The 24053-nt window shown below is 40.5% G+C and overlaps 1 protein-coding gene across 3 annotated transcripts; it reads left to right on the forward strand.

Moving 5' to 3' along the window:
* The first annotated feature begins 458 nt into the window (after window positions 1–458).
* On the forward strand, window positions 459–21057 carry fmr1 (fragile X messenger ribonucleoprotein 1). Of its 3 annotated transcripts, none has more exons than XM_085287903.1 (15): window positions 459–653; window positions 3984–4036; window positions 4126–4219; window positions 4560–4631; window positions 5207–5355; window positions 6581–6674; window positions 6846–6962; window positions 7132–7302; window positions 7455–7533; window positions 7649–7770; window positions 7891–7977; window positions 8356–8587; window positions 9810–10010; window positions 10561–10640; window positions 13321–21057. In XM_085287903.1, exons 1-15 carry the CDS (start codon window positions 540–542, stop codon window positions 13513–13515), a joined length of 1860 nt encoding a protein of 619 aa, XP_085144029.1. In that variant the 5' UTR covers window positions 459–539; the 3' UTR covers window positions 13516–21057. The 3 variants fall into 3 exon arrangements, with proteins under 3 accessions (XP_085144029.1, XP_085144035.1, XP_085144041.1); XM_085287909.1 differs by lacking the exon at window positions 459–653 and adding an exon at window positions 662–1086 and having other exon boundaries at window positions 9774–10010; XM_085287915.1 differs by lacking the exon at window positions 459–653 and adding an exon at window positions 662–1086.
* Window positions 21058–24053: the final 2996 nt, after the last annotated feature.

The raw sequence follows: 24053 nt of genomic DNA on the forward strand, positions 1-24053 counted from the left end.
ATGTGCAGGTATATATGTATGTATATGTATACATATGTATATTTAGTGTGTACGTGTGTGTGTGTACATGTCTATAAACAGGAATAGTAGTGGTACAATAGCTATATCAAGCTATATAGTTTATGTCTTCCATATTTCCAGCCATATCCATAATCACATACTGTGTATGCTACCATTGTATATGGTGTATTATCTTACTTTTTTTCATTGATTGTACTTATTGTATTTTTGTATTTCCTTCTGATATCTGTACCTGAGCTGAGGTGACGCAAAAATTTCCCCGTTGTGGGATCAATAAAGTCTTATCCTATCTCTTATCTTATCTTCTTTGCAACAGATTCCAGTAGTTAGTTAAAGATAGTCAGTATTATGTTTGTGAATGCACATTGTAAAACCAAGTGAGGAAAAAGAGCAAGGTGGAATAGTTGAAATGTGGCTTGATAAATATGGAGAGGGATAAATTTGCTGTTTTCCCGGAGGGACTGGCGGGCCGTGCTGTTGGGATAATATATTTTTTCATTTTTTCTTAGAGCTCAAATATGGTACACCATAGGATAAACACAGCGGTCATTTTTATTTTGATATATTTCCTGTTATATCAAAGTGCATTCCTATTTATTACCCGTGGAGAGCAGCAACAGGCTCGGATGACAGTAAGCAGCCTCAGTTTTCAGTAGAGGAAGAAAGCGGAGACGTCACATGGGGAGATACAACAGCAGTAGCTGCTACACCACTAATCACACAACATTAACATAACTAGCTACTAAAAGCTAACCTGGCTAGCTAATTGTTTCGTCTTCTTCATGCAGTCGGATTTGCAAATTTGCAAGAAACAAAATTCATAGACGGTGCAAAACGGAAAACAATATTACGGTCACACACAGCTACCGTGGCCTCTTCTTGCATCCAGTAGGCAGGGTATTTAGGCTAGCTAGCGACTCTGCCTTGGCTAGCGTCAGGCTAGCCAGCTAGCTAGCTAGCTACTAACATCGCTATCGGTAGTTAGCTAGCTAGCGAGCTGTAGTAACTTACGTCATGGAGGAACTAGTCGTGGAAGTAAGAGGGACAAGTGGGGCTTTTTATAAGGTAAGTTATTGACTTTTGTCGAGTTTAGTGACCACCGTTCACACACTATGTACCAAGTAAGCCTAACTAACATGAAATTGTGTCACGGGGCTAGCTCAGTGTTATATGTGGGCCTCGGTGCTTCTGCTCAACGTCTACCGGGACCTGAAACCTGTAAACAAAGCTAACGCTGCGGTGGGGCTCTAACATCAGCGGTAGTGGATAAATTGGTGAACTATTGGTGATAATGACGCTTAACCAGGGTAGCTGTTTTAGCGGTATCGGTAACGCTGATGTGACTGCTGTACGATGGTACCCCTAAAGTGATGTGCAAGGGTTGGTTGCAGACTCACAAACATCAGAATCAATCATGGGTTGGCTGTTTTTTGTTTTTTGCTTTTGTCAAATAAGTTAATTCAGAGCAGCACACAGGGGCGATGGTTTGGCTAACCTTTATTGTGCCCGTAGCTGCCAAGTGTTTTCTTGTTTTGTCAAGACTGCAGAGATTTTGGGGTCAGTCAGGCAACAAGTAGATCATAAATCCGATCCCGTGACCTGCGTGTATCACTGGGGTGGGGTGGGGGAGATAACATAAGCAGTACAATGGGATAACACGCTAATTAGCAATAATTACTTACATTTGAATATTGTTTAATTCAAGGACACAAGAATACAATGAATGGTGAAGAATCTAAATAAAATGATACATTTATTATTTATTTATTTTAGCTGTCAGGTTTGTTGTAGTGTAAATATAGGATGACATATATCTCAAGTAAAGTTCTGACAGATGTCTTTTTAAAGCTAATAGTTTTGTTGTGGCCACATTAATGCGAGGTACATGAATGCTGTGAGTATGCTGTATAATCAGGGTAAATAGTAATTGGAATTAATCTTGATTCAGGTCACATACTCTCATTAAGCTCAGCAGTTGCCATGTAAACCATAGACTTTCATGCTGTGCTCAAAACTTGTATGCTTTCCCAAATCAAGAGGCTTTTCCTTTGAATGTAGGAAAGTTGAAGTTGGCACTGTCAGCTGTACTTTGGCTTTTAGCTAGGTGTGGCACTAAACAGAAGCCTTTCTTTTAATAGTTGCAATCATATTGTTAGCAAGTACAGAACCATATGAATGGGTGGGTGTGTCCGAACATTTGACTGGTGCCATAGCTTGAATGATAAGTTTTACTGTCAAACAGCTATGAGAAAAGTTAGGCTAATTTTTGTTAGATAGTAGTCTGGTTTGAAAAAATCCAGTCCCACCAGGTAACTCTTAAGAATACTTTCATTAGCCGTATATCTATCATAACCTACATGTATACCACCATTATATTTAATGTATTTTACCTTATGTAGATCAATCTAATAAGATGATGTAGGTGTGACTGCTTACAAGTATAAGCAGATACACAACAAGAGGGTGACTTTGGCAAATGTCTTTCTGTTCATCAGAAAATGCCCAGTGTGTTCACAGAGGCTTATTCATAGTGCTTAAAACTTAGGCAGTTTGTTCTTCTCTTGGCCCAGTATGATGTCACTGAGAGCAAATATCCCTAATATTGTCATCTTAGGTACACAGTTCTGACTGAAACCCCACCCACCTGCTGTTCACACCTTCTGTTTGCCAGGGGTTGACTGGCAGACAGTTGGCCTAATAGGAGTAGAGCTAAAATGGTTTAAAGATGAATTGAGCTGCACCAGCAAGAGATAAATGTGGATTATTTTCAATTGTGAATCATGCAAAGCTAGTGTAGTAGACTGTAATCGAGTAAAAGGAATAGTGTAATAGGTCCACTTTAAAGGAGACTTATTTACGGAGCAGTTACCTTTGCTAGATGGCAGCATAACTCCAACACAGGGAGTTGCATCTTACTGCAGATCATTTGCATGATTTCAATGTTAATAAGCATTCAAATTTTGGTTAATGAATCAAGAGTTTTGAACATAATCATTTTAGTTAGTTGTTGTGAGGATGTTGATTAACTAAATGTGTAGTTGGCAAATAATTTTTATAATGTTTTTGGTAATAGTTGAACTGAAAAATGACACCCTTGTCTCTGGTATTATAGCAAAACTTAAAATATGCTCTTGGCTGAAATGAACAGCCAAGAGAAATAATGAGTGCATTCATCTGCCAAGTAAGAATAATACTAAAGAAATAATTGTAGAAAATGGTTCTGCCATAAATCACTTGAGTGAGAAACTTAATTTTGCGGTTTTTAAATTGCACCTTATGCAGCATAGAAGTCATTCCTCTTTTTTATTGTAATCTCAACAGCAGTACAACAATTGCAGTTTACTGCCAGTAGACTAAACTACATTATCTCCTAATGCACCCTCTGTGTTGCCCTCATATTTTGTGTTTTGGTATTTTTCCAGTTTTAACAAGATTAATGTTCTTGCTAAAGTCTGAACTTCGTTTCTGAGCAAGACAGTTCAGTCAGTCACAATCCTAAACATGCTCACAGGTCAGTGAGGTCCTGTCAAAATTGGTTTATTTGTTTTTTTTTAACCTTGGGAGTTTTGAGAATCTCTCCTTCTTGCTTCATTTCATCCACCACTGACTGCTAGCTTGCCAGGTTAATGCAACCCATTGGCAAGGCTCTCTAGCGCTCTCTTTTCCTTCTAGGCATCGCATGGCCTACTTGCAGTGTTTGACACACATGACACACACATCAGCTGTGTGTAGAAGCAGCGAGAGAGAGAGAGAGAGAGACTGAGCCAAACCTGGCTCGAGCCCAAAGCTCAAACTCCAGAAAAGGAAATTATTTAGGTTGTTTCATTGCTAGGAGCATTAGGATAAGGTCCGGCTTAAGCAGTAGAACTGGTTCCTGTTTACATGGTCGATGCCAGTTTGACTTGCACACTGACTATTTCAAAGATATTTCAAAACTGAATTTACTTCTGTGACTCTTGCAGGGCTTTGTAAAGGATGTTCACGAAGGATCTGTCATGGTAGCATTTGAAAACAAGTGAGTAAAGTAAAATATAACATTGTGTAATATGTCATTTCTTTGCCAAACAATAAAATGAACTTTTTGTGTTTGTTCCTCTGTCCCAGCTGGCAGCCGGAGCGGCAGATCCCATTCCAGGATGTGCGCTTTCCTCCTCCAACAGGGTTCTGCAAGGAGATCAGTGAGAGCGATGAGGTCGAGGTGAGAAAGTGATTGTTGCCATCAGACATGGTGGGTTTGGAAAGCAAAGTTGGTATAGCTGGGGAGCAGTTTGGAATAGCATGGAGCGGAGTGAGTAGAGTTGAATTTTCAGTGTAAAATAAGATTTTAAAAAAAGAGGGTGATGCTCCTTAGATAGTCTTAGATTTTCTGTTCTATCATTGGTAAATTAGTCTGACTTGTTATTTTTATTAATAATATTATTCACAATGATTTCCTGTATCAGTGTGTCCAGTTGTTTCTGTGCCAGTTTACTCTTATCAGCTTTGTTTAAAGGTGGGAATTATTTCTGAAATGAACTGTGTGTGTGTGTGTCTGCCAGGTGTATTCTAGGGCGAATGACAAAGAGCCATGTGGATGGTGGCTAGCCAAGGTTCGCATGGTCAAAGGGGAGGTAAGAGATGCTCCAGTTCATCTGTAAGGCTCACCAAGCAGCACTGAAACAACATGGCTCTGATAAATTTGCCTAAAACGCAGCCCAGACACTTGCTCCATCCTAAATGCTTTAATATCACAACTTCCTTTATTAATACTAAATACAGCCATGTTTACTAACAACATTTTACACTCATGAAATGTTATGTACTCATAAAAATCCTTTTTATCAAGCTCACTGCAGATATTTAACTTCAGTGTAACATCATTTCTCTGGTGACAGATGTCAGTGTGTGGTTGAGTTTTACAATCCTGAACAACACATTAACTCAATGACTGATTGAATTCAGACTATATGCCCCAGATGTTCTTTATATCCTTGTATTTCCATTTTCCTCTGGATTTTTTGTGCACGTAAGCTCTTCCTCTGTTTGTCCTCCTGTTGTCTTACCACCATCAGATGTACTTTCTTCAAAATAAATTTTTAATAATATTTACGCACAGCTCCAGCCTGTATGGGACTTATTTAAACTTTTGAAAAAAAGTGATGTTTTTCTATTGGATCGCTCATACTTGATCTGTCTTTGTTTCCAGTTTTATGTAATAGAGTACGCCGCATGTGAAGCCACATTAAATGAGATAGTGACGCTGGAGAGGTTACGACCGGTCAACCCGAATAAACCAGCCACCAAAAACACCTTCATTAAGATCCGACTGGATGTACCCGAAGATCTACGGCAAATGTGAGTTTGACTTGCATGAATAAAGACTGGTGCACAAGTTTGAAATTATTTGGATTTTCTGTAATCCACATGGGGCCAAAAGCATGCATACGCTACCCACTAACTTGTGCTTAAATGTCCCTTAGCAAGGTGCGCCTCAACCAGAAGCTTTTGGTAGCCATCACCAAGCTCCTAGCATAATTATAGCTGGACTGCTCATCTTGGCAGAATTGGTCAAGTTCATTTAAATTGGTTGATTTGTTGGTAAAGTTTAGGAAGTCCATTCCAGAGCCATTTCTAAATAACTAAAAATTCCAGAAGCATCAATTTAATGTTACCACTTTGACGAGGTCTAGGAGAAGACCCCAACCGTCACCCTCAGATGAGAGGAATTTGGTTACATTGTTCAGAAACAGCCAAGGCTCAGCTGTGCCCTGAGATTGAGACTGCTGGAACATCAGCAGAGAAACTAGTTTTACATCACCAAGAAAGAAGCCCCTACTCTATAATTGACGCCTTCAAGCATGATGGAAATTTGCACCTGTGCAGGTAGACAAGTCAGATGCCTTCTTTAAACTTTTGTTTTAAAGTTTTATTGTCAGAAGAGACAAAGACTGAGCTATTTGGTCATAATGACAAGGTATATTTGGAGAAGTAAAGATCAGGCTTTCAGGGCTAAGACCTGTACCAGCTGTCAGACATGGTGGTGTCATCATGCTGTAGGGCGGTTTTACAGAGCTGGAATACCTGAAATTCTTCAACTTCAAAAGACATAGTTGGGTGTTCCTACAGGATAATGACCCCAAACACATCAAAACTAGTTCTGGGATGGATAAGACAAACGAACATTTAGTTGCAACTTGAATTGAGACAATTAACCGACTATTCGTCTGGGTGCATCTGTATATTTAATCCTATATACATATTTTTGACCCTGTGTGCATGAGAGAAAATCCAAAATAATTTCACATTTGCCATTAAAGTTGTATGCTGCACAATCTTTTCATTCTAGAATATTAATCGTTCAAAGAAATAATTAAAAGCTTAAGATTACTGTTACATTCTTGACCACAACTGTACGGTCAAAACTTGACTTACTCCAGCTTGTATATGAGCCTGTACTCCCAGAAGAGTTTGTATGTGTACATGTATCCATAAGCTGTTATCACTGAGGACAAATTCATTTATTAAGCAACTTGTTTGCTGGTTTCACTATGATAAAGTATACGTGTTCTTGTGTTCCCAGGTGCTCCAAGGAATCAGCACACAAAGACTTCAAAAAGGCTGTGGGAGGGTTCAGTGTCACCTACGACTCAGAGAAAAAGCAGCTGGTCATTTTGGTTGGTCAAACTGTTGTTTTTCTTCTTAATGTGCTACATTTTCACACAATCATATCCTCTATTGACCCTTGCATAGCATCACCTTGAAGTGAAGTGCATCCATAGGTGACTTAAAACATCAGAACCTCACTCGTGTATGATATTAATGAGCGTAATGTTTGATTGTTACAGTCGGTGAATGAGGTCACAACAAAGCGGGCCAATATGATGAGCGACATGCACTTCAGGAGCCTCCGCACCAAGCTGTCTCTAATGCTGAGGAACGAAGAGGCCAGCCGACAGCTGGAGGTAGGTTACGCACAGCTCCAGCCTGTATGTGACTGTTTGGATCATTTTGCAGCCTGGGATGGAGAGTTTTTAAAGGGTTTCTTTTCAGTAAACTTACACACCCTCTTTGCTCTTTTGTGGAATTTATTAAATGTTAATTAATGAATTTTTTTGATGTGCATTTCTTCAGAGCTCCAGACAGCTGGCGTCTCGGTTTCATGAACAGTTTGCTGTTCGGGACGATTTAATGGGTCTCGCCATTGGGACTCACGGGGCCAACATTCAGCAGGCGCGTAAAGTTCCTGGAGTCACTAACATAGACCTGGACGAAGAGACCTGCACCTTCCACATATACGGAGAGGTAGGAGGGCTTTACTTGTACACAAATGAGCTGAGACATAGATATGTAGAGCTTGCCCTCATTAATGTTAAGTGGGTACAAATTTAACAGACCAGCATGGGGTAAAAAAACACAAACAAAAGTAAGTATGCCTGTTTTGTATTTCATGGAAGGACCAGGATGCTGTCCGTATAGCCAGAAGTTTCCTGGAGTTTTCTGAAGATATCATCAAAGTTCCCCGGAACTTAGTAGGTGAGAAAGTCGCTCAACCGAGACAAAGAAATGAATCATCGGGTACCTTTATTTTACTTGATTTAATCCAGTTTCAAGTTCAGCCAGAGTGAGACTGATGGTTTTTCTCATGCAGGGAAGGTGATTGGCAAGAACGGCAAGCTGATTCAGGAGGTGGTTGACAAGTCCGGTGTGGTTCGGGTTCGTATTGAGCCTGAGAACGACAAAAAACCATCAGCGGCAGCAGCTGCTGATGAGGTCAGTAGGGAGAGAAAGTTGCGTCGTGTTGCTGCATTAAAAATCATCACAGTAAATACAGCAGTGTTAGAGCTCAATCACTAAGAGGATTCAAACTCTCCTGGTCCTCCTCTGTCACAGGGAATGGTGCCATTTGTGTTTGTGGGAACCAAGGAAAGCATCTCCAATGCAACAGTACTACTAGACTATCACCTCAACTACCTTAAGGTTTGTGTCCTCAGTGATGTCATCTTCTACCAACCAAACATCAAAACGGAGCTAAAGGATGTGGTCAGGCAGGGATAGAGTGGTGGCCCCAGTAGGTAGAGTGGTGGCCCCAGTAGGTAGAGTGGTGGCCGCAGTAGGTAGAGTGGTGGCCCCATGACCGGAAAGTCGGTGGTTCGAATCCACTGAACGGCTACCCTGGGGTACCCCTGAGCAAGGTACCGTCCCTACACGCTGCTCCCCGGGTGCCCAATGGCTGCCCACTGCTTCACTGAGTGAATGGGTTAAATGCAGAGAGGAATTTCCCCACAGGGATCAATAAAGTATACTTTCTTTCTTTTCATTGTTGACCTTCTGTGACGTTTTCGTTCATGTCCACAGGAGGTGGACCAGTTGCGACTGGAGCGTCTACAGATCGATGAGCAGCTGAGACAGATAGGCGGTGGAGGCGGAGGGGGGGGGACAGGGCCCCGAAACCCTAAAGACAAAACCTACGTGTTCGATAATGGAATGGGGCTCGGGATGGGCCGAGGAGGGGGAGGAGGAAAGCCCTATGGAGGAGGGGGAAGAGGTGGACGAGGGCGGAGAGGAGGAGGAGCTGCTTTTGCCTCAGGTTTGATAGTTACTGCATCTATATTACTGCGGGTAAACTACAAGAGCTGATGTACTCTCAAGTCAGTCAGCTGCAGATGTTTCATGTAAAATTTGTTACGTTGTTACTGCACTTAGTATTTTCAGGTATCTGTACTTGGGTATTTATTTTTATCACAACTTTTTACTCCCTACATGTTAGCATAAATATCTGTACTTTCTGCTCCTTGAATTTGGAAAACTGGCTCATTACTTTAGGTCTAACACATTTGAGGGAAGTAATTACTTTATGTTGCTGAGCACCTTTAAACATTCAACCAATCTGAACCTAAATGGAGGGAACAATAAAACATTAAAAGGAGTAATGTTTTTTTAAGTGGCAGCTGATTTCAGATGCAACGTTTCAATCAGCTAATGCATAAACTGTTTATATGCAGTTTGTCACACAGTGTGTTGCTAGCTACAGGTCCAGCTGCTGTATTTCACAGGTAGATAAAAGAATTACAGTTAACGTCACTCAGAGAAAGATGAGAAAGACAGGAGAGGAAGATGAACAGAGGTTATATTTAAAGGTGAGGACTTCTCATTGCCATTTGATAGACAGGACATTTAAATCAAGCATCAGCTTATATCTTGATGAATTCAGTTGTTTAAATCGACTCTGAGCAGCCTGCACACAAAGAAAATGTACTGGAGCTCTGAACAAAGACTATTGTTACTTATTTCTAAGTGATTCTTCTCCCTACGCTGCACCACTACAACCAACCTTAGGTTTCCTCACCAGACAAATCCCACTTGAGCCGCTGACTACACTAATTCTTCTGTTTAGGTATGGAGGTAAAGTCACCCATCAGCTGGTAACAGTATCCTCCAAAGAGCTACTTACTTTTATAAAAGTGTCAGAGCTTCTACTTTTTTAAAATAAAAAATTGTAATCAGTTTTTCACCTTTTACCAGATTTTTTTTTTTAACAGAAGTACGTATAGGAGAAAGTCTCCTGTGATTGTTTGGTTTAGATGTAAAAGGCACAATGACAAAGCAAACGAGCAGATTCTCGGCCATAGATTTATGTTCTTGTGATTTCATTTCATATTGAAGTAAAGTGTTTGGACATCTGATATTTCAGTAAAAACGTTTCCCCAGGCGATGATCTGATTATGAAACGGCAATTAATCAAAGGTTGAGTCTGTGTTGTCTTTCCGAGGCAGCCGAAATGAGGTTGGACTTTGTCCTCGGTCCCCCAGGCACCAACTCTGAGGCATCCAACGCTTCAGAGACAGAGTCAGACCACAGAGACGAGCTCAGCGATTGGTCGCTGGCCCCCACGGAGGAGCTAATGACAGGAGGTGGGACCCTGCCCAGACGGACAGATGGGAGGAAGAGAGGAGGCGGCGGTGGGCTGAGGGGACGAGGAGGGAGAGGAAGAGGAGGGGGAGGATATAAAGGTGAGTGTTAATTATCATTGGCGGTCTTTGATCTTTTCACAGGACTCTTATCTCATTCCATGATTTTTCTCAGCCCATTTTTGGAGCATTTACACTTTGTCTAAAAAATGATCAATGCAAAAGCTTGCTAAATGTTTCTATTAATCAGATAATAATGAATGGAATTTATTTTCATTTGAAAAAATGAAAATATGAAAACGATTAAAGAGAAAAAAGTTGGTGTGTAATGACTCAAAAGAAATAACATTTTGAGATGCTTTTCATCAAATTATGGCCTAAAGAACGGAAATAAATCACATCATGAGATCTCTGCAGACCTCCTGTGCAAATAAATTCTCATTATGAGTTCTCTTTTCAAAATGATCCATATTTATATTGAAAGAAACTTTCTCCCAACTTTAATCTAATTAGGATGTACACAAATTTCACCCTATTTTTACCTGGCAAAAGGTAGGTCACCTAAGACTGAGTCTACTGAGCCATGCGAAGATTGTTTACATGACTGTGGCTAACTTTGATTGCTAACTTGTTGTTTTTAATGTTGGTTTAGGTGAAGACATGCAGTGGAACGAGCCGAGAACTCGTCACATCAGAGACTCAAAGACAAGAGGCCAAGAAGACACTCTGCAGGTAACAGTCACAAACAGCTGCTGCCAAGTTATTTTCATGTCATTGTTTAAAGTCTAATATCTTTGAAACGCTCCTCAAAATTCTGTAAACATGCTTTTCAGTGAGCATGCCCTGATTGATCCTTCTTTCTGGCATTAAAAAAATGGCCAAAATGCAGAAAAAATTCAAGTATTCTAAATTCAGTATGACCTGAAATGAGTGACTAAATCCATTAAAGCATCAGGAAAGTGTTCAAGGATATTTTTCAGTCATCTGTAGGACCAGGGTTTTTTGTAGGCACATCTGTCACCCCTGGTGGTCATTAAAAGGAAAAAAACTACATCTGTCTTTATAGTTTTACACCTATAGTTTGTTTACTCCGGTTCAAATCAGATGTTTGGTTTGTTTTCACACAGAAAAAAGTGAAATAAAATGCGTCACTACAAACCATGTGACCATTCAGTCGTCTCATTGGTCAGATGTGTCTGGAGCGGGTGCATAAAAAAATGTAAATACAGGAAGAAGGTGCTTTGCTCTGGACTACTGGAGAACGCAGAGCGTTTACGTTCATTTCACAGCTAGCTGCTGAACAGACCTTTGCGCATCTATAGTGCCTTCCCGAGATCAGCGTACATAGTTATGGGATGTTTTGTAGCTCAAACTTGTAACGTACTCCTGTTAGCTGATTCATGTTGTGTTCATACCTGCACAAACAAACCACACAAAATGTGGGGAAACGAACAGAGTTAGAACTGACAACACGCCGCAGGTGTGCAAACACCCTTCTACTCTTCATGGCTCCCTTTTAGAGCCACCCTCAAGTGGCCATTACAGGAACTGCAGTTTTTGACCACTAATTTTATTTTGCAGCTACAAAGTTTGGAAATTCTGTTTCAAGCAAGACATTTAAAGGAGGTGATGATTGTTTACAGTGAGATGATGTAGATCACTTACGATGATAAGATAATACAGCTGAATAATATTTGAGGCTGACTGTAACTATTTACGTTTCTATTTTAAGCCATGCTTATTTAATGAATTCTCAGTGCTTTGCAAAAACAATCCAGCTACTTCAGCATACTGGCAAATATTATGAGACTGCTACTAATTTTTGAATCATTTCTTCTGCAAATATCCTTACACCACTGTCACAGTCAGCAGTGCTATTTTCTGCATATCAAATGTTCCCTCTGTTTAACACTCCAAACCTCAACTGTCAACAAGACACTCTCTGTGTTGTCACACACTCAAAGTCCTGCCTGTTCTCACTGAACATCACTGTAGGACACTTTCTAAGATGGGGCTATATTTAGTCCTAACTTAACTTTCTGCTTGATTCGTGATTGCAGCAGGTTTGACATATGTAAAGGTGCACAGCACGGTGGGGTGATGGTTAGTACCACTGCCTTACAGCAAGAATCTCCTGGATTTGATCCACCTGGGGCCTTTCTGTGTTTGCATGTCTTGCTCATGTCTGTGTGGGTTCTCTCCGGAAACACCAGCTTCTTCCCAAAGTCCAAATACATGTGGGTTAGCTTAACTGGGGATTTTAAGGTGGCCGTTGGTGGTCCCTTTTGCCCCACAGGACCTCTGAGGTGATCTAAGGAACATTGGCAGTGGACACTTGTGGTCTTTTTTTGGAGGAAACTTGTTCTATAATGAATTGTGATATGAAACACTTGAAGGCTGTGTTGTTTACATCAAGTGTTTTTGCACTATGGTGGACATCACCATACTGTGCTGTTTGGGACACTACAGCCCTTCAGGTGCTACTGCTATATAAGGGTTTGCCCGTTCTGCAGCAGTTTTTAGGTGGGTGGTGCATGTTAAATAACAGCTGCATGAACACAAGGACCAAAGCTCTTTTAGCAGATTTGTGCATCATAACAAGGTGATCATTGTTTTTCACGTCAGCTGAAATTGTGGCGTATAGCATTGTTCCTGCTAATTAAAGTCAGATTTTCAGTACAGCTGTGAACGGACTGTACCAAATGCTTCAGATAAGCACTGACATCTGTGTGAATGATCAGTGTATGCAGAGACAGGTGGAAGTCCGCCCTCTATCTATCACACAGTTCGTGTTGACAGCTGGTCAGCTAGCATTGACTCATACACAGTAACAGAGTATAAACCACTGTTCGTTTCTCAGCTTTGTCTCAGAGAAGAACTCGTTTTCTTTAGTCTGACCCTCCTGAATGCTCCTCCTCTGCTTCTAGTAGTGGATTTACTGAGATGCAAAATATTTTACAGGACAGGCAAAATATAATTTCTATTACTTTTATTTTATAATAACCTTTTTGTGAACGATGCATTTCTACAGTTTATTAACCAAATAAAACAAAAAACAGAATTGCCATACAAAAACCTAAAATAACCAGGCTGAAACCAAACGGATAAATAACCTGGTGCAGGGAGGACTGAGGCAGGTGCAGGTGCTGCCCCTCCCTAAGTCTGGTCCTGCTGATGGGTTTTTCCTGTTAAAAGGGAGTTTTTCTTTCCCACTGTTTCTACTGCTTGCTCATAGGATTGTTGGGGTTCTCTCTCATAATACTGTTACAATATAAAGCACCTTGAGGTGACTGCTGTTGCTATTTGGTGCCATATGAAAAGCACGCAGCAGGCTGCACCGAGGGTAAAGGGAAAGTTAGCTGTGTAGTGTGGGGCCAGACTCTTATGGATTTCTTTATTTTTCTACCCGCAGATTCGTGTGGACGGGAACAACGAGCGTAGCGTGCAGCACTCCTCAGGTGGCCGAGGCGGTCCGTCCTCGTCCCAGGGCAGTCTCAGTGGCAGCGGCGAGGGACAGCCCCGCCATCATCATCAGAGACCTACTAGAGACAGAGGGATGAAGAAGGAGAAACAGGACGCTCCCGCGCTGGTGAACGGAGTGTCGTAGATACCCCACTGGAGGACCTTCTCACTTAGACACACACACACAGGCAACTCATCACAGAACATCGTAGAGTCTCAGTCTCTGCTTTTTCTTTTCTGTCTCTGTCTAACACAAGAATACACATATTTCCATCAGCATGGAAGTGTTTACAGTAGTGAAGTCTTAGGCTGGAGGTGATCTTGTATCTGCTGGTCTGGTCTGTTCTTGACTGGTGTTGTATCTCCTGCGCATTCTCTGGATGAAAGAAGAGGAGGAATTAGACTAAAGCTCATCTCACAAACAACCATTAACACCAAACATACTCGTGCCCCACTAAACCAACATAGTTTGTTTACTGATGCTCCATTTGGACTTGCTAATGTGAGAGAGAAAAATGAGGCAAAAGAAATCATTGGCCGTTGGGAATCAAAGATTTGCAGCCACTGGAGAAAGCAGGATGGAATATGTGCCCTCGCTCCCTGAAAAGCACACTTTTAGGAGGTGGCTTCAGTTTTTTCAGCAGGTCTAAATTTTATTTTTGGTTTTGTGAAATCTCCAACACATCCTTTATAATGGAACTGTTTTGTCCAGAGAAGCGAGTCTCTGTGGGAAATCAGCTCTATTATTCCACAGAGACTTTTGAGGTTAACTATCAATTTAAACACATCTTTTCAATAAGGGGCAGAAACGTTTCGGTGTCACCTAAATGACATGCAATCCTATGGGGATTCAGACTGGAAGATGATGTTTGTAGAGGGCACTTTATGGACTTTCTTTCTCTCTTTCTTTCTAACGTAGTTATTGTTTCTTTCTTCTTTTTCTTTTTTTTTCAACATTTAAAAGCATCCATGTTTCAGAATGAAATGCAAACGGGGAGGCATGAGCTCTGAAGTCACCTGTGTTTTGTTTCCCGTTGCCTTGATATTCAGATTCAGTAAAACTTATCGAAATGTACAAATGGAGAGACATAAATCTGAGGCACACTGATGCACATAAACTGCTTAAACACAGCGACTCCCATGAGTTTGTGTCAGGGTACATATTGTTATGAACTGTTCTCCTTTCCAAAGGAAGGTTACACTCCTGTACAATGACCAGAAATGCATTATTCCTGCGTGTTTACAATTAGTCTACCATAAACACTCCACATGTGTGCAGTGGTGTTAGTCCACAGTGAGGGACTACGCTCCCTGAACTCATTCATCTCATCTGTAAAGAGCTGTCAGCAGGAATCACCATCCTATACCAGACTCTTCATCCTCTTCAGTGAAGGGTGCAGACTGAAGCTAGGCGTATTTTGGTTAGGTCCACGTAAACCTGGCTTGATGCCCGTTAAAGTCATTTCTTTTGCTTTCAGACAAGCAGGATGCGTTTAGAGCAGCTAACTCCTGTCGCACCACTTTGTTTTTCTTAATTTATGAAACTCTTTGTATTTAACTTTGCCATGACAAACTTATTTGAAGTGTAACTGTAGAGGACATGACAGACTGTTGAGTTTTTCCTTGACAAAATAAAAATTTGGCCTAAGTTTTATTCTTTTTGGTGATCTTATTCCTGACCCGTTCAGTTCACATATGTTTTCTTTTAGTTTTTTTTTCTTCTTGTTTTTGAACAGTAGAGCAGTGTGATAGCAGTCATGCTCCATCCATTGATTTTCCATCCATCGATTTTTCGATCCATCGATTTTCTGATTCAGGGTCTTGGGGACTAGGGCTGATCCCAGCTGACTTTGAGAGGCAGAGGTCCATCACAGAGCCTTTTCCATCCACACCCACTGAAGTGTGTGAAAAGTCTTTATCTCTGTGCCTTTGATTTATGCTCCTCCATTTCTCTGAATTTGGCCTGAACAGATTAGAACTTTTCATCCTGCCTGTTCAAACCCAGCGCTACACCCCTCATTTAAAACATACTGCAGATGGATGTTTTGTAGAGTGAGTGGTTGTGTGACCCTGTTTACATTGGTTTCCATTGTTTTGAGGAGGCACAGCGGTGTAGCCTGCTGAGGTATTTTATTCTAGGGTGAGACCAGTTTTCTGACCTTGCTCGATACTTTTCTGCTTTGAGTCAGAGCTCTTCGAGGCGCTGACGTAAACAACCGGAGCAGCAGACGGTTCGTCTTCAAACAGCTCAGTAACTTTGTGTTACCAGTGCAGGCTTTCAGACAACAAAGGAGCAAGACTAAGCAGGACATCGCTTCAAGCTCTTGAGGTGTTCCAACCTGCTGTTCGGTTGACACCCCAGTTGATCACTGACTTCGTAAATATGTTGAATAGAAGGATCCTTAGGTTCACCGTAAACATCTAAATAGCGAGAGTCAAATGTAGGCTGCAGCGAGGCTGTTGGTCATTGACATCGTCAAGTTGTCCTAAAGTCAAAGCGACTGCTGTGCTGTATACAGGCTAGTGTAGAGAGTACCTGTGGACCTGTGGGTGATTATGATGAAAATAATACTCATTAGTTCGAATAAAGTGACGGTCAGTGTAAAAGACAAGCAACAAAAAGCTGTTCTTAAGGTTTCTCTGTGCATTTGTAGGCACATTTCACTGGAACATCTCGCCACTAGTTTCTAGCACTGAATCTGGAGTAGCAGGTTCGCTGTGGGTTATCCAGGTTACATTATTCCACTGGTTGTTACAGTAGCATAGGACTTTCCCAGGAAGAATCCACTGGATATAAAGTTAGATCACACAGCGTTAAAAGAAACCACGTCATCATGGGTGATCACGATACCCTAATCTTTTTTTGTTCCTTTAAAAAATTGTTCCACAAGTATTGGCAATCAAATTGTCCAAGGTCTGAGAAAATTTCAGTAAGAAAATTGGTGCCAATCTCTACTAAACAATGACGTTTGAGCCATTGCGTATTTAGATTAGCAGGGGCTCTAAACAGTTAGCCAAAGCTAACCAAACCTGGTGACCAGCACCTCCGAATGCCGGTCGGAGGACCAGCAAACCAGTCACATTCATTTAGGCTTTCTTTTTCTGATTTTGTTAAACTCATTTTTGCCTTGTTTCGATTGAAACTTTACTGTGAATTAAGGTGTACTGACCTGGATTTATTGCTGAGAAAAGCAGTAATGGTATTGCCCAACAGACTGCTTTTATTAAGAGCACCATCAATAAGCACTGCAGAAAATAAATTTACAGTATGTTCAATTAAATTCCAGACTGTCAGAAACAAGAGCTCTCTCCTCTTGGTAATCACCAGCTCACTGGTAACCCGTTCTCGGTTACATTTTGAATCCTGTTCCTAACCCTACATTTGTCACCAATAACCTGGGGGATGACCAGAGGTTAAAAGTCATGGCGAGCAAATCCATGTGAATGCTGTGAATGCTCAGGGAAACCTTAACTATATTTTGTGTAACATGTGCCTTTAATTGTGGCTAGCATCACAGCGTAGACTTGTAAATCAGGGATGATGAGATGTTACTAACGGACCAGATGAATAAAGACGGCAGCTCCTGTAGCGCAAATCCTCTTTGGTCGTCACTGACAATGCTGAGCATCTCGAGCTTCCTCTAAAAGTCTAAGGGCCGTTTATGAGATGGGTGATTTTTGGCACTTCAGGAAACTGCCTTGTTTAACCACCTGGTCTGGACACACTGAAGGTGTTGTAACCTTGTGCAGTTGACAAACGTAAGCCTGTAGCTCGGGACCTGGTTCGACTTGTTTCTGAAATGGATTCGGTTACTTCTGTGGGAACATGCAGAGATCAACTCTGAGCGGCTACTTTCATGCCAAAGAGAGGCATGTTCTCTGTACTCACACCTTTTAAAGGGTTTTCAGTAAAGACGACCCAGTGCAGCGTCACTGCTGCTCTCACCGAACCGAGAAAGCAGCTGAAGAGATTTCAGAGGTTGAGCCAGGTCTTCTCTTTAACAGACATCGGTGTACTTTTTCAGTCTTGCGGTGCATGCATTTATTTATTTTGGATCTTAAAGACATTCAGTAGATTTGGACACATTCAAAAGATAAGTTTAAGTTTGTTTTCTTTTTTTTGGATCAGTGTTGCTTTGTCTCAGTTCTTCTTGACCTGAGTTCGGCTAGCAAAGCCAGCGATGAATAACATCGTATGTGAATAGACAGTGATACCACTTTCACCTTTTTTAGGAAATGTCACAGGAAGTAACCAATCGTGAAACAGGCTTTCTTTGAATTTCATTTTTTCCTTTTACAAAAAAGTATTATGGCTGTCGGCTTTACTTATCATTAATCTGTTAGGACCTTTGCTTTTACTGCAGCCATGTTGCATTTTTTTTTCCTCTGTAAGCGTTCTCAGCAGTGCATCGACAGATTGCTCGAGTGAAAGTAACCCATTTATTGTCAGTAGAGCTTCAATATTATGGAGTTTCTGTATTTAAAGAAAACGGTTAGAAAAAGAAGGGAGGATGGCATACTGTATATAATGATGTCATTATTTGTCTAAGAAAAGATGTTTCAAATGTGCACTTATCCTGATATATTCTTTGTTTTCTTTTTAGTTTGCTAGAACTCTTGATAATAAACTTAACGTGTGGAAAAAATAGTGTTCTCCAAGCAGGATTGAGTCACATTCAGCTTTCATTAATAATGAGATGTCCATAATTTTGCACAACTTTACTGAAAGAGAGTTTTTTGTTTTTTCTTTTGTTTTTGCCAGACGGGGAAAATCCACAATGAATGGTTGAAATCACATACAGAAGGTTTGCTAAGACTGATTTTGACTAGTCTGTACAGTGTTTAGTTGATTCAGTGGCACTGTGTTACTTTTATAATGCGTCCACTAATTTTCTGAAACAGCAATTAAGTCCATCCAAATAATGCACCAAAGTTCATAGTGATACTCCATCCAAAATATATTATTTAGTATACCTGTCTGGTTGGGCATAATTTAATTTAAAAAATGTCCAGTGACATTTTTCAACTCAGGTCTTTGGTAATGATTGGCCATGTTTACCACTAGCTACCACTATCCACTAGTCCAGCGGTCCCCAGGCCACGGACCGGTACCGGTCCGTGAGTCATTTGGTACCGGGCCGGGAGAGTGAGACTCTGGTGTGAAATGTATGGTTTTCAGGGTTTTTTATCGGTTTTTAGCGTTATTTTGTTATCGTTTTTTTTCGTTAATTCGGTTTTCCTGGGTCTTTTCACTTGTGTTATGAATAAATCTTATTTTTATTGGTATCGGTACTAGTTTTATTTTGTTGTATTTATCCGCGACACCTTAAAGGCCGGTCCGTGAAAGTATTGTCGGGCACAAACCGGTCCGTGGCGCAAAAAAGGTTGGGGACCACTGCACTAGTCCACCAACGGACCATGTAAGGTTAGGGCTGAGTTTTGTCTTAGCCATACGTACATTTTCAGCGTTAATCCATTGATTTCTTTTATTTGGGTGTTCCAAAGAGCCACCAGTTTTTTAAAGGGTTGAGGTTAAACTAGCTAGAACTTGACCAATATCAACAGTTAGTCCTCAAATATGATGAGACCATCAACATTAGGCTCATGTCTATGTGCTAACAGATGCAGCTAAGAGGTGGTTAGCCTAGCTAAGCACAGGTTCTATCCAAAGTTTAAAGGCGCCTTTAGGGTTGCTGAAGATGCACTGAAATGTTAAAATGTGGTGAATTAAGCTTGGTAATTAAAAAGCATTCATTTAACTTATTAGGTACAGCTTGTTATTGGGTGACCATAAGTCTGCTTAGCTGTTTACCCCATAGCATAATGCCATGCTAAGCTAATCACCTCTTTGTTTATTTTTCTCCCATAAAGGATGCATTGGTCTACCTACAAGCATGTACCAGCTTTGGTAAAAGCTTGCCTCCTTCTGTAACTGAAGTAACTCATGTTTAATGTGGATTTTCCCTTTAATTTAAAGCCAGTAAATGTGTCTTATACCCTGGACTTGTCATCTTTTTATGTACAGAGACCCAAATGACTAATGAGAGTTTTGTTAGGATTCCCTTAACCTCTTTTTCTTTTAAAATACTGTAATGTTTTCATAAATTTACAGGTAAGACTTTTCTTGCAAGAGCTGATTCTCTTTGAAATGACAAAAAAAAAAATTGTATTGAGTCTACAAATGTCCTACTTTCACACCGTCGCACCAGTGACAATGAAATTCTTTGCATTTTTGTGTGAGCTACAACCTGCTTGTTGGTGTATTTTATTGTGCCTCCTAACACAAAGTTCAGAGTAGAAGTTTTTAATTTCCAGACCGAAAACTACATTTGGGAGAGCTGAAGTTTTTTTTTTTTCATGCTTTGGTTGCCTTTTTAGGGGCATTACTAACAAACTATAGTTTGAAACCAAGGCTTATATACTGTGGAAAATGTACATTTAAAAAAAAAAAAAAAAAGCAGTAAAGGACTGTTGCATGCTGACCAGTTTGGGTCATTGGAAAAATGGTACTAAGGAAGCCTTTACGTTCAAGTTTCCACAACTTACTGGTTGTGGCCTTGTTATTCAGTTCTGTGGTTTTTGAGTGACTTGCATTGGAAACAACTCACTGTGAGTATCCTGATACGTGGTATCTAGCCATGGGAAACACTGCACATGTGGTCACAAGGGATGAGGCATCAGAAATGTTTCCCTAGAAACAGATTTGCGTGATATGTGAAGTCCCTAAAGAACGTTTAAGACTAGAAACTCTTCACTGTGTCCACCTCAGTGGCACTGATTCCTAGAGATTAATCAAAAGAACCGTATAGGTTGTAAAGATGCGCTGTACATTGTTTGACACCCCAGTTTAAATTTCAGTGGTGGGTTTAAAATGCCTCCCTAAAAAGCTGTTAACCCACATGAAGTTTCAAAATGTGAGCCTAGTGGGTTTGGGATGGAGGTTTGTCTGCTTGTGACATTTTCAATCTTTTTAGCATTGTCATTGCAAATAGACTGTTAATAACTGAGTGCAGAAATAACTTTCACTGGAGGTTTCTGCCTTACAGGACAACAAAGAAACGGCATGATTGAAAGTTTACTGTCAGTTGACATAAATACAACAATACAAGTATTGGACAGTTTTTCTTGTGAAACGTTGCTGTGTTGAGGATGTTTTCTGGCAGATTGTCTGGTGGTACCTTGTTTTTTTTCTTGATAGAGAGGGGATCTGGATGATTTGATGTGCATTTGGTGTGGATTCTTACTCTTACAGCAACAGTTTAACGTACAAAGGCAATGACGTGACCAAAGTATGGACCCGTCACGTTGGGGTTGCAGCATGGTTTACGGGGAACCATCTAAAGAGATGAGACCTAAAATTGTCATTGTTGTTGGTTGCTATTCCACAGCACATGTCAGCAGACATTTATTTGCAGAATGTATATACATAAGCAAATACTATCTAGGCACATTGTTGGCTGTTCAACTATATTATGCCAGGAAGTGAAGACACACAGAGAATCTGTAGATACTTCAACCAGGGTAGAGAAAAAAAACCCGCTGTAAAACCTTGTGTGCACTTTTTGGGCATTTTTCTTTTCTTTTGTACATACTACTACTAGCATTTAAGATGTTTGGGTTGACATGTCTGGTTATAGTGCAATATATTTTGTATGCAAGCAGTTTCAATAAATAAAGGTCGATCTTCCTCAATTAGTGCTGGCTGTTTTTTTTATTTTACCTTAGCATGCGGGCAGTTTGATAACAGAACCAAGATCATTTGATTGTTGGTCCCTTGTTTTGCAGAGGAGTTAGTCTTTACTCCATTATTGCAAGGTGTCCTCCAAAACAAGCCCAAATCATCATCCTTCCACCACCGTGCAAACCTAAGCCTTACTACCATTTCTCTAGTGTAGGTGGTAGGTGGGGAAAAAATTGTGGATGCAATGTAAAAGGACACACAATCCCATTCAACTGTAGCATTTAAAAAAAAATTTAAAAGCAACAACAGCAGTCAGAAATACCCTCCTGTTTTCACTGCCCCATACACACATTAATTTCAAAACAACACAGAAGTTGGGCCATGAACCTGTGTGTGTTCACCGGTTGTATGTGGAGATCCAACGTGAAACTATAGCACAGCAGATTCAATTTATTCTGAATCCCATAACGATGATAATTTAGCTTTATCAATGGGAAAATTAATTTTTAACAGAACTTCCTGAACTGGAGAGCCATTGCTGCTCACCTTGACCATCGGCAGGCTCTTGACAAACACATGTCTTTGGACTTTTGTGGTCTGATCTTTGGACAGATTTGCTGGGACATTCACTCCTGGAAGATTGTGGTGTTAAAATATACCTGAATGCTTCAAAGCATTCTCTGTCCCCTACTCAGCCTACTTCTCCAACAGGCTTCTTCCTGTTAGAAGTGCGTCCTTCCTTCCCACTGTGGTCAAGTGCTGCCCATAGGGATCATCTGATTATTGGGGTTTTCTCTCTAATAGTGTGGGGCCGTTACCTTAAAACGTAATGCACCTTTAGCTGTTGGTGACTGTTGTTGTGAATTGGTACTATATTAAACATAAATTGCATTAGGTTGAGTATAGACATCATCAGCATTTTGAGGCCTTCGGTGAAATGACCACTTAAATGCAGCCTGAATGAAAAGAGGCTGTTACGAAAGTGAATCAAGAGTCAAGGCCAAACCGCTCTACTCTGCTGCTGGCTCTAAAATTGGACAACGACAAACTCTCGAAAATCATTTAGACACAATTCAAGTGGAAATTAGAATAAGTGTCCTAAACGACTAAATACTTACAATCAGCACTCACCATAGTCCTCTGAAGCTTTCTCATGAAAATCCACTGAAAGCAAATAAAAGAAAATCAGATTAAGCATTTATAACTGCTTATTAACAAGGTGATTATGTTTTACTTATCCCGAGAGCGTCGACTGTGTGAGAGTTACTGCTTGTTTCTTCTCAGGCTTTAGAACTTTTCTAATATTCCTGTTTATAAAAGAACTGAACTGCACTGAAGAGCAGCCAAACATTAGAAAAGACTCCTTATTGGATGTGTCCTTAGATTTGAAAAGATTATAAAAAGATTATATTTACATGTAAATTAGTGATGAGATTGCTTTTAGTTTCAGTGAATGTTAACTTCACTCGCACTGTAAAAGTAATAATCACAGCAGTATTTATTAAAAAGCATCTGGACACGATGTTACCTTTTGTTCTGAAACTTTGAATCGAGTCTGTGTTTGTTGACTTTGTTGAATCAGTTCATTGAGCTTCAGGTAAATACCGACATACTGAACTACTAGACGTTAAAAGGAATTTGCGTTATTATTTCATTAACTTTGCCAAATTGAATTATAAGTATTTAAATACATACATATTTGTTTGCTTTTTGGAAATTAAGATAAACGTATTTATTATTTAATAAAATAAACAATGAAACAAATCCATACATGTATTACGTCCACAAAAATAAACAATTAAAATAATTGTACTCAAACTGATCTAAAGTAGATTAAAATGGGTTTCAGTGGGGCAAATAACAAAAACACTTTTCACACACAGAATGAATATATACAAAATATAATACTATTGTCTTAAAAGCAGGTCACTGGTGCCTGAGGCTGCAAAACAAGCCTGAGTTATGACCCGTCCACCACCATGCTTTGGTTTGTAGACATGAGGCGTTTGGGTGCGGTTCGGTGCTGTACTGTTCTCTCTATGTGTTAAACTCCCTGAGTGTGAACATAGATAAACAGCCAGCCAAACTCCTTTTCAAGAGCCAGGAAGGTGAGCGTACTTGCTCCTTTAATGACTCCAAACATAGCAATCATCTTGCACTGACATCATTGAACTGGAGTGAAAGACTATTGCTTTCTGAAGGACTCCTTTGAAGGATTGCTTTGGATTCCACATGAATGATTACAAAGTTGTAGCCATGCTTTTCCCACTGTTCTCTGCATTTCCTGCTTCCTGTCTATACACATGTCAAAATAAAAGCCTTCCTGTCTATCCAGATGTCAAAATAAAAGATTCACAATTTTCCGATGTATAACAATAGAAATACACTTTACACTTATTTGTGTCATTAGCATATGAACATATTGAAAACAGAACACTCCCCGTCTGGCATTCCCAAATATGCCACTTCATGCTTAACTGTCTTTGGTTGAGGTCTGACTCTCTATTGATAAGAGCAAAATAACATCACTTATAGGCCTTGAGAAAGTCTTTACTTTGCCTTGTGATGCTGTTCTGACTTCCACTTTGCGCACCTTCCCATCACTACTTGGAAAGGTGGTAGTGACCAACCCCATCGGCCACTCGTTACGAGATGACTGCTTCTGTTTGAGCAACACTACATCACCCACTTGTAAGTTGCGACATGCTACTTGCCACTTGCGTCTTGGCTGCAGAGTGTGTAGATATTCATTTCTCCATCGGGTCCAGAATTCATCAGCAAGTACCTGTACTCGTCTCCACTGGCACTTCAAAAGTTCTTGTCCAACAAACTCGCCAGCTGGAGGTGGTACACCAGGTTTCTGCGTTACTATCATAGCGGGAGTCAGCAGCAGTGGTGAAGAAGGATCGGAGGAGACTGGGATCAATGGCCTTGCATTGATTATAGCAGACACCTCTGCCATCAAGGTACAGAGCACTTCATGAGTCAGGGAACTGTGTTTA

This window comes from Mchenga conophoros, linkage group LG2 (genome assembly GCF_057382185.1).
Source record: "Mchenga conophoros isolate Kocher_MC1m ecotype Shallow Benthic linkage group LG2, M_conophoros_male_GT1.1, whole genome shotgun sequence".
Classification (NCBI taxonomy): Eukaryota; Metazoa; Chordata; class Actinopteri; order Cichliformes; family Cichlidae; genus Mchenga; species Mchenga conophoros.

Coding starts and splice junctions, on each gene's coding strand:
- fmr1 (XM_085287903.1), top strand. CDS start 540: ATGGTACACCATAGGATAAACACAGCGGTCATTTTTATTTTGATATAT. Junction 4,220..4,559: donor GTGAGAGCGATGAGGTCGAG/GTGAGAAAGTGA, acceptor TGTGTCTGCCAG/GTGTATTCTAGGGCGAATGA. Junction 6,963..7,131: donor AGGCCAGCCGACAGCTGGAG/GTAGGTTACGCA, acceptor GCATTTCTTCAG/AGCTCCAGACAGCTGGCGTC.